Consider the following 10,076-nt stretch of genomic DNA (forward strand, 5'->3'; position numbering starts at 1 on the left):
GCCAGTGGCTCGTCGGTGCGAGGATATGATGGGAGATAGGGCGCGATGTCTTTGATTACTTGGCATCCCTGGACATCGACGTCCTTGACTCTCTCGGCTTTTTCGAAGCGAGCGGGACCTCAGGGCCTAGGGCGAGGGCGAGGCAGGCGGGGCGGCGCGCATGCTGGCTTGGGACGAGAACAGCGACGAGGAGGAGGCAGGCGTGGGCGAGCAGGCCCTGGAGCAGCCCGGGGGCGAGCCTGCGCCGAATCCATTCGCCGCGTTTGAGTTCGGCGGGGCAAAGTGAGAATCTGTGGCGGTGTCTAGGGCGGGGTGTGGGTGGGGCGGTGTCCAGTGCGCGCGCCCCGCGGCCCCACCGTTTCCGATTTCAGCCGTCGAGTCGTCTCCGGCGGCGAAACTTTGCTTTCTGCCCCCCCCCCCCTTCCCCCCCGCGCGCGCGCCAAATCCCTCCCGCCGCGTCAGCCGCGACGCCGAGAAAGAAAGAATTAATTTGAGCTGTTTCTTTTATCACTTTCTCGCTGCGTGCTTTTTTCTCTCGATGTCGGTGTGTCTAGGGTCCCGAAACTCAGCACCCCGGCCACCCCCCTTCGCGCTTTTCGTTTTTCGTGCCAGAGCTGCACGATCTCGACCGCCGTTCTCCGCTCGCGCCGGCCGCCCATGCGCTCCCGGGGCTGCCCGACGGAGCGGGCCTCGTGCCGATGGACCCAGCCGAGGTGCCCGACCAGTTGGAGCCGCGACGCGCCGCGCGCGACCACCAGCCAGCTTTTCGAGGGGCCCGAGGACGGTGTGCGTCGAGAAAGCTGACACTCAAAGTAGCAGCCGAGTTTTTTGCCTCTTTTTGAGCGCTGCTGCTGCACACCCAGCCCACCAGTGATACGAGACGCACCGGATCCACCCCGGAGCGTGCTTGACCGCCACCCCGGTGACCGCCCATGGGTGGCTGATCGCGGGCACGACCTAGATGCGCAATGACCATCGGAATGCGAGCAGGAGGGAGGACCGTGCTTCCGAGGGGAGGAAGGAGCCCCTTACGCCTTAGGGTCTAGGTAGACGCATCTAGGTCGTACGACCCGCTCAAGTTGACCTCCACGCGGACGTCACGCAGGATGAACATCGCCGACTTCACCAGGGCGCTGCTCGACGGGCCTCATTCCGCCAGACAATCTTGACAGACGCCGATTTCCACGCAGGTCGCAGCCGACATCAACGAGGCCCTCTTTCTTCAACGTTATTGGCACACCAATCGGACTCGTAGGATGATGTCACGATAAATAAAGTATAATCCGCGTAGTGGGTGTTTAGTTTTTGCATGTGCATGTGCATGTAATAACAAAGCCGTGTGCGTATCCTTTTGTGATCTCGACATGTGGAGGCGGCGTTTAGGCGGCTCTCGGTCGAGAGCGTGGCGAGGTGGTCGCGGCGCTCGTGGCGGTACAGTACTAGCCCAACAGCCCCTGCAGGTAGGTGTGCCTCTCATTGGCCGTCGCGAAGCCGTCCCACTCGTAGAATGGAACGCTGATCACCCTCCAGCCAGCCGCCGCGAGGAGGCGCCGCTTGAGCAGCGTTGGCCCATTGGGTTTGCGCACGCCCCGGCCGTCGGGCAGCAGGAAGTGAGAGGGGCCGTCCACCTCAACGCCGACGCGTGACGAGGGCAGCGCCAGGTCGAGCGAGTAGCCAGTGCGCGGCTCGAGATACTCCTCCTCGAAGCCGTGCTGGAGGGTGGCGAGGGCAGCCGCGACGGAGCGCTGTAAGCGCGAGATCGTAACTTCGGTGCCTTGCATGGCGTCGCAGCAGAGCTTGCGCTGGGACTCGGAGAGAAGGTACTGCTGCCCGTCTGCTCCTCGCTCAAGGGAGAGCCAGAGCTGCCACTGGTGCAGCTGACGGCGGTCCACGACGCCCCACCTCGACGGATCCCGCGCGAGCGAGTCGCTGATCACACGCGAGCAGTCTGCGAGCAGCACCTGGTGGTAGTGGCCCGCCGTCGCATACGCCCACACCGTGTTGGCCAGGGCCTGAGGGTTGAAGCCAGCCAGCCCGCCGCGCACCGCCGCCTCCGCCACCGCCGCGTACAGCGCGTCCGCAGCCACGCCCGCCGTCGCATACGCCCACACCGTGTTGGCCAGGGCCTGAGGGTTGAAGCCAGCCAGCCCGCCGCGCACCGCCGCCTCCGCCACCGCCGCGTACAGCGCGTCCGCAGCCACGCCCGCCGTCGCATACGCCCACACCGTGTTGGCCAGGTCCTGAGGGTTGAAGCCAGCCAGCCCGCCGCGCACCGCCGCCTCCGCCACCGCCGCGTACAGCGCGTCCGCAGCCACGCCCGCCGTCGCATACGCCCACACCGTGTTGGCCAGGTCCTGAGGGTTGAAGCCAGCCAGCCCGCCGCGCACCGCCGCCTCCGCCACCGCCGCGTACAGCGCGTCCGCAGCCACGCCCGCCGTCGCATACGCCCACACCGTGTTGGCCAGGTCCTGAGGGTTGAAGCCAGCCAGCCCGCCGCGCACCGCCGCCTCCGCCACCGCCTCATACAGCGCGTCCGCAGCCACGCCCGCCGTCGCATACGCCCACACCGTGTTGGCCAGGTTTTGAGGCTTGAAGCCAGCCAGCCCGCCGCGCACCGCCGCCTCCGCCACCGCCGCGTACAGCGCGTCCGCAGCCACGCCCGCCGTCGCATACGCCCACACCGTGTTGGCCAGGTTTTGAGGCTTGAAGCCAGCCAGCCCGCCGCGCACCGCCGCCTCCGCCACCGCCTCATACAGCGCGTCCGCAGCCACGCCCGCCGTCGCATACGCCCACACCGTGTTGGCCAGGGCCTGAGGGTTGAAGCCAGCCAGCCCGCCGCGCACCGCCGCCTCCGCCACCGCCGCGTACAGCGCGTCCGCAGCCACGCCCGCCGTCGCATACGCCCACACCGTGTTGGCCAGGTCCTGAGGGTTGAAGCCAGCCAGCCCGCCGCGCACCGCCGCCTCCGCCACCGCCTCATACAGCGCGTCCGCAGCCACGCCCGCCGTCGCATACGCCCACACCGTGTTGGCCAGGTCCTGAGGGTTGAAGCCAGCCAGCCCGCCGCGCACCGCCGCCTCCGCCACCGCCTCATACAGCGCGTCCGCAGCCACGCCCGCCGTCGCATACGCCCACACCGTGTTGGCCAGGGCCTGAGGGTTGAAGCCAGCCAGCCCGCCGCGCACCGCCGCCTCCGCCACCGCCTCATACAGCGCGTCCGCAGCCACGCCCGCTGTCGCATACGCCCACACCGTGTTGGCTAGGGCCTGAGGGTTGAAGCCAGCCAGCCCGCCGCGCACCGCCGCCTCCGCCACCGCCGCGTACAGCGCGTCCGCAGCCACGCCCGCCGTCGCATACGCCCACACCGTGTTGGCCAGGTTCTGAGGGTTGAAGCCAGCCAGCCCGCCGCGCACCGCCGCCTCCGCCACCGCCTCATACAGCGCGTCCGCAGCCATGCCCGCCGTCGCATACGCCCACACCGTGTTGGCCAGGTCCTGAGGGTTGAAGCCAGCCAGCCCGCCGCGCACCGCCGCCTCCGCCACCGCCGCGTACAGCGCGCGCTCCACCCCCGAACGCCGGCCGCACTTTGCAACGCCGTGAGCTATATTTGCCAGTGCTCGCGCATTGCACGACGGGATGAGGTCGAGCGTGCGCTGCACCAGCCGCTCAAGTCGCTCCTCGTGCCGCCGCTCGATGCGCTGCTTGCCCAGTTTGTTCCACAGGTTCGCAGCGTGAATGTGGTTCAAGCTCGTGCTGTGGGCAGCAGAGAGCGCGAGCAATGCGTCAGCGCTGCCAGCATTTGAGATGTGGCTGCTGAGCTGCTTAGCGTTGAGCTGACCACCGGCAGCAGAGGTGTGCCTCTCGTCGCGCGATCCTGCACCACGCATCGGCGGACTCCACCGGCGGTCGCTGTGCTGAGGCTGCCCCTCGCCGCGGCGGTCGCGCCGGTCATGGTCGCGCCTGGGATCGTGGGATCCACCATCGCGCCGATCGCACAAGTCGTGCTCGCGCACGCCTATGCTTGGTCGGTCGTTGCAGCCGCGCCGCTCGACGTGCCGCCCGTCATGATGCGGCCGTCGTTCGCCTCGCGATGGCTCATCGCGCAAACGCTCAGCGTGCCATCGCTGCTCGCGCCCACTGCACCAAGAGTCGTTGTTGCCGCGCCGCTCGTCGTGCCGCCCGTCATGGTGCCGGCATTGCTCGCCTTGCCAACCCTCGTCGCGCCGTCGCAGCTCATCCCGCCGCTCATCGCGCGATCGCGACCGCCGTCGCGGTTCGCCCCCGGCCCGCCATCGCCGCCCTTCGCGTCCGTACTCGGCGCGCCGTTGCTCATCACGCCAGCGACGCTCCTCGCCCCGATAGGACATAGAATGTTGTCAACCCTACGGCGTGTGTTCACGACACAGCAATGAAGCGTAGCTCCTTCCCGATTTCTGCGTTGCGATGATTTTCTGCGTTGCGAGGACGGCGTCTGTTCACGCCAGCTGCTGTGAGCAGGTGTGTCTCCTTGAACCTGCCTCTCGAAGCGGTGGTAGCTAAAAAGGAAAGTACATTAGTTAGGAAGCTATTCACGAGTAGGGTGGTGTATCGCCAGTGAATTAGGGAGAATCCACCGAGCTGAGCCTGTCGCTGTTCCTTGTCAGGAGCAAGCAAGAAGGCGAACATGACAACAACAAAGCAGGCGAACTAGCTACGAGAGCGCAACCAGCAGGAGGCCTGCCCTGCCCCCGTGCCGCCGGGTGCAACCTGTGCTATGCGAGAGAGGACTCTCTGCCCTGTCGTGTGGAGGTGAACCCTGCCCAGCCCCCCTCCGTGTCGCGATGCGCTCCCCGCTCCCGTTCCCCTGTGTCCCGCTCCCCGCTCCGCGACCCGCTCCGGTTTGGCGTGTCCGTTCATTAAGTTATTTATCACGGGTGTAGTGTGACACGGGTGTCGGTGGTAGTCAGTTGCTTGGCAGCGCGGCTCGGTGGAGTCAGTTGCTTGTCACAGTTAGAGTACAAGAATAGACCGTCGGAACACCGAAAGAGCGCGATAGTATCGCGATCCCGAAATAAGACGCCGTTCCGGCGTCGACAGGAATAATATAGCTGCTATCGTGGATAGAAGCAATGCTCATATAAAGCGTGCTCCGCTCGCGCCAGGCGCGCTCATATATTACGTCCCATGGTGTGAACTCGCCTGTCTGGCGCAGAGCCATCATTGAAAGGTCTGCCCCTCGCTGGGTGTCACTCTAGGGTGTCCGCGGCCCACTTTGTGCCCGCTGGTAGGACAGTAGTGACCGCCGCAAACGCCCTGTGGTCAGCTTGGAGCACTTGACACATAGGTGAACGCACGCTCGTGGCTCTCACACGCACGTCACACAGAGAGTACTCTAATTACCCAGTGCAGGCACAGCCAGGAGAGGTGTCTAGTGTCCGAATTTATTGTTAATATCCGCTCCTTTTTACTCTCCCCCATCTCCACATACACAAACACTGATCACTGTCTCGGATCACGCGCGCAGCACGTCAGCTCCGGACTCGAGAAGGGGACTCGACGATGAGGGCGATAATCAGCACCTCCGTGTCCGTGGCGTCGGCGTGGCCGGGCTTGAAGAACCTCTTGCCCTTGGAGGCGATGGGGGACAGGAGTTTCTCTCCTGCGCAGGCGCGCGAGCGAGCGTCAGCGCGCCGAGGTCCACTGCGTGTGACTGCACCCAACGTGGCCGCGCGCACCGGATCGGCCAGAAAGCTCATCGCCGACCGTCGCCTTGAGGGAAGCTGCGGGAGCTGACGGACCTCCTTTTGCGCGCCCTCTCTCGCTGCGACAGCCCCGCCGACATCGCTCGCGTCGCGGCCGTCTCGCTGCTCTTCCACGCCTCGCTCGCGGTAGAGGGCATCCGCTTGTGGGCGCAAGAGCGCAGCTTCGAGCTACCGGCGCAGCCAGAGGGCGAGAGCTGCACCGTGCGGTGGCTGTGCTTCGCCGCGCTGCTGCGCGAGTCCAACCCGCCGGCGAGGCTGGCGGCGGGCGCTTGGCACAGCATCTTCATCGACGGCGAGGGGCGGCTCTCGTCGTGCGGCTCACCGCCGACCTGGCTCCCCTCTCCAGGACTGCTCGGACACGGCCAGGGCGTGACGCGGCTCAACACGCCAGCCCGCCTCCCTTCTCCACTGGGCGGCGAGCGCGCCGTGAGCGTGAGGGTTGGGTTCGGGCACAGCCTGGCCCTCACCGCCGGCGGCGCCGTCTGGACCTGGGGCGATGGAGAAGACGGCCGGTTGGGCCACAGCGACGAGCAGGACCAGTGGCAGCCGACGAAGGTCGAGGCCTTGGCTGGCCAGCGGGTCGTCGCTGTGTCGACTGGACCCTTCCACAGCCTCGCCATCACCGCCGACGGCGCCGTCATGAGCTGGGGCTTGGGAGCCGATGGCCGGCTGGGCCACGGCGACGAGCAGCGCCAGCTGCTGCCGAAGAAGGTCGAGGCCTTGGCTGGCCGGCGCGTCGTCGCTGTGTCGGCTGGACTTCACCACAGCCTCGCCATCACCGCCGACGGCGCCGTCATGAGCTGGGGCGATGGAGACCACGGCCAGTTGGGACACGGTGAGCACGAGCAGCTGCTGCCGAAGAAGGTCGAGGCGTTGGCTGGCCGGCGCGTCATCGCTGTCTCTACTGGATGGACGACCAGCCTCGCCCTCACCGCCGACGGCGCCGTCTGGAGCTGGGGCGATGGAGACCACGGCCAGTTGGGACACGGTGAGCACGAGCAGCTGCTGCCGAAGAAGGTCGAGGCGTTGGCTGGCCGGCGCGTCATCGCTGTCTCTACTGGATGGACGACCAGCCTCGCCCTCACCGCCGACGGCGCCGTCTGGAGCTGGGGCGATGGAGACCACGGCCAGTTGGGACACGGTGAGCACGAGCAGCTGCTGCCCAAGAAGATCGAGGCCTTGGCTGGCCGGCGCGTCGTCGCTGTGTCGGCTGGCGGCACCACGCCGCTGTACATCGCGTGCCGGGACGGCCACCTCGAGATCGCCCGGCTGCTTATCGAGGCTGGTGCGGCAGTCAATCAAGTCATGGAAGGCTTCACGCCCCTACACATTGCGTGCCTGGAGGGCCACCTTGCCGTCGTGCTCTGCCTGCTGCGGGCGGGCGCTGACACAGCGGCGCGCATCCCGGGCGGGCGTACGGCGCTGCAGTGGGCCAAGGAGGACGGCCACACCGAGTATGTCGAGATCTTCTCCGAGGAAGCGAAGCGGCGCGAGGCGGCGGCAGCGGCGGCGGCGGCGGATGTCGGTGGCCAAGACAGCGGGACGGCGCTCCTCGGCGAGCGCGTCGTGCTCGGCGGCTTCTCTTCCCGCCCCGAGCTGAACGGGCGGCGGGGCGTGGCGCGGACCGGAGCTTTGAGGGCGGGCGGTGCGCGGTGGCGCTCGAGGGCGGTGGCGAGAGCGTGCGGGTGCGGCCGGGTAATCTGTCGCTGGCTGCGGCGGCCGAGAAGGCGTTGGGCGGAGGCGTCGCAGTCTCCGACGAGGTCGTGGCAGCGGCTGAGCGAGGCGAGGAGGCGGCGGTGCTGGCGTGGCTCGAGGGCGGCGGGCGGGTCGACGCGACGTACGAGAGAGGCGGGGTGAGCGGCCTCACGCTGCTGATGGACGCCGCCCGCTACGGCCACGAGCGGGTGGTCGACCTGCTGCTGCGGCACGGCGCGGAGATCGACCTACAGGACGCCGACGGATGGCGGCGCTGATGCTCGCCGCCCGCAACGGCCACGAGCGGCTGGTTGACCTGCTGATTCGGCACGGCGCGGAGAGAAACCAGCAGGATGACACCGCGCTGGTGGACGCCGCTTGCTACGGCCACGAGCGGTGGTTGACTTGCTGTTCTGCAGGGAATGGCCGCACCGCGCTGATCCTATCCGCCGGCAACGGCCACGAGCGGGTGGTCGAGTTGCTGCTGAAGCACGGCGCGGAGGCCAACGTGCAGGACAGCTTCGGCGAGACCGCGCTGATGGTTGCCGGCGGCGACGGCCACGAGCGGGTGGCCGAACTGCTGATTCGGCGCGGCGCGGAGATCGACCTGCAGGACAGCGACGGCCGCACCGCGCTGATGGACGCCGCCATGGAAGGCCACGAGCATGTGGTCGGGTTGCTGCTGCGGCACGGCGCTGAGGTCAACGTGCAGGACAGCAACGGTTCCACCGCGCTGATGTACGCCGCCCTCTTCAACCGCCCTGCCGTTGTGCTCCGCTTGCTGCGGGCGGGCGCTGACACGGCGGCGTGCAGTGCGGGCGGCAAGACGGCGCTGCAGATGGCCAAGGAGAAGGGCCACGCCGAGTGCGTGTGCGCCCTCGAGGCGGCGGCGGAGGCGACGCGGCGTACCGCGGCGGCGACGGAGGCGGCCAAGCGGGCAGCGGACGAGGAGCGGCGGGCGGCGGTCGCTGCCGCCGTCGAGGAGAAGCGGCGCGCCGTCGCTGCCGAGACCGCGGCGAAGCTTGCCGCCGACCGCGCTGCGGCGGAGGCGGCGCAGCGAGCGAGGCGAGCGGAGCGCTCGCCTCGTCGGCCGAGGCTGCAGAGCGAGAGGCGCAGAGGCAAGCGCACGCGGCTCGCAAGGCAGATGAGGCGGCTGCGGCGCGGCAGAGGGAGGAGGCTGCGGAGAGGCGGGCGAGAGAGGAGGAGGCGAAGCGGCGCGCACGGCTGGAGGAGCAGAAGGCGGCCAAGAAGGTGGCCAAGGAGAAGAAGAAGGCGCAGCGCAACGCGCCATCCGCCTTTGCGCTGGAGAAGGAACGCGAGGAGCGCGCCGCGGCCGAACGACGCAAGCTGCAGGAGAAGGCCGAGGAGCTCGCAGCTGAGCTCGCGGCCGACGAGGCGCAAAATGCAGCCGAGGAGGAGGCGAGGCGCGAGCAGCTGGCAACGGTGCAGGCGGCGCAAGAGGAGAGCGCGAGGCTGGACGACGAGGCGAGGGCAGGCGCGACCGAGGCAGCCGAGGCGACTGCGGCTGCTTCGCCCCAAGGAGGCGGCCGAGGCGGCCGAGGCGGCCGAGGCGGCCGAGGCGGCCGTGGCGGGAAGGGAAGGGGGGCGGCAGCGGCATCGGCGGAGCCGGCGGTGGCGGAGCAAGGGTCGTCCTCGCTGGCTGCAGAAGCGGCTTGCAAGGCGAGGGAGGCTATGGCCGAGGCGGCTCGTCAGCAGGCTGAGGCCGAGGCGGCGGCTATGGCGGCAGATGAGGCGGAGGAGGTCGCAGCAGCTGAGGAGGCGGCGGTGCTTGCGACGGCGGCGGCGGCCATCGCTGCCGCCAAAGCGAGACGTGCGGCTGCAGCTGCTGCGAAGGCCACGGCGCTGGCAGAGGCCAACACCAAGGCGCGGGCAGCGACCAAGGCGGCAGAGGTGCACTCCCAGAGGGTGAGCAAATGAACCAGGGGGGGGGGGGGGGCAGCGGCGGGGTAGTCTGGTTGCGTACGAAGGCAGCGGCGGGGTAGTCTGGTTGCGGGGTACGCAATGTGCGGCCGGACTGCCTTCGTTGTTCGTAGACTAGAGACTAGAGTAGCCTCTCGGGGTTTTGAGCTGATGCTGGTGTGACTGCAGTGTGCATGCGCCATACGCGGGGTTCGCGTCCGGCATCATTTGGTAATCCGATTTCAAGGTCACACGCGTCACGCCACACGGCGCGCGCGCGGCGATTTAACATACAATAATACAAACACAGAGCCTTCCCGCTTCCGTACCGTCTACCGACATAGATGCACACGAGACTCGAGAGACCCTCTGCCCCCGCACGTCACGCACGGATGGTACATGCTCCTAGCCACATTACAAAATATTCGTACGCCAGCGCTGGTCCCGCGGCGCCGGCATGCCTCTCACGTCAGAGCTCGCTCACCGCTGGCAAGCTCCTTGTCCTCCGATGCTCCGCATGCCTCCCCCCCCCCCCCCTCCTCTCCTCGGAATGTACACCGCGGCGGCGCGCTCCTCACAAGAGGCGCCCGCCCGCGGCTCCGCCTGCGCACTCGCCTGCGCACTCGCCTGCGCACTCGCCGATTCCTATCTGTCAAAATATCGAGAATCCAGATCCCGTGGCGACATTATACCACGGGCCTTGTTAGTTAGGTCCGGGTT

The 10,076-nt window shown here is 67.9% G+C and overlaps 3 protein-coding genes across 3 annotated transcripts in view; 1 reads left to right on the forward strand and 2 right to left on the reverse strand.

The window, feature by feature from the left end:
- EMIHUDRAFT_243604 (hypothetical protein) overlaps nt 1-286 on the forward strand; it is a gene marked incomplete at both ends in the record, with an annotated part of 1,624 nt that extends 1,338 nt beyond the window's left edge. The window contains one exon of the mRNA XM_005771033.1: nt 131-286. Coding sequence (XP_005771090.1) covers nt 131-286 — 156 coding nt within the window. The remainder of the gene's footprint in view (nt 1-130) is intronic.
- Nucleotides 287-1,439: 1,153 nt separating this feature from the next.
- Nucleotides 1,440-3,887, reverse strand: EMIHUDRAFT_243605 (hypothetical protein; the record flags this gene model as incomplete). Its single annotated transcript, XM_005771034.1, has 2 exons — nt 1,440-1,961; nt 3,660-3,887. The coding sequence occupies 2 exons, from the start codon at nt 3,885-3,887 to the stop codon at nt 1,440-1,442; spliced, it is 750 nt and encodes a 249-aa protein (XP_005771091.1).
- A 128-nt stretch (nt 3,888-4,015) lies between these two features.
- On the reverse strand, nt 4,016-4,333 carry EMIHUDRAFT_243606 (hypothetical protein; the record flags this gene model as incomplete). The annotated part of the gene is made up of 1 exon (XM_005771035.1): nt 4,016-4,333. The coding sequence occupies one exon, from the start codon at nt 4,331-4,333 to the stop codon at nt 4,016-4,018; it is 318 nt and encodes a 105-aa protein (XP_005771092.1).
- Nucleotides 4,334-10,076: the final 5,743 nt, after the last annotated feature.

The sequence above is a fragment of the Emiliania huxleyi genome, assembly GCF_000372725.1.
Source record: "Emiliania huxleyi CCMP1516 unplaced genomic scaffold EMIHUscaffold_393, whole genome shotgun sequence".
Classification (NCBI taxonomy): domain Eukaryota; phylum Haptophyta; order Isochrysidales; family Noelaerhabdaceae; genus Emiliania; species Emiliania huxleyi.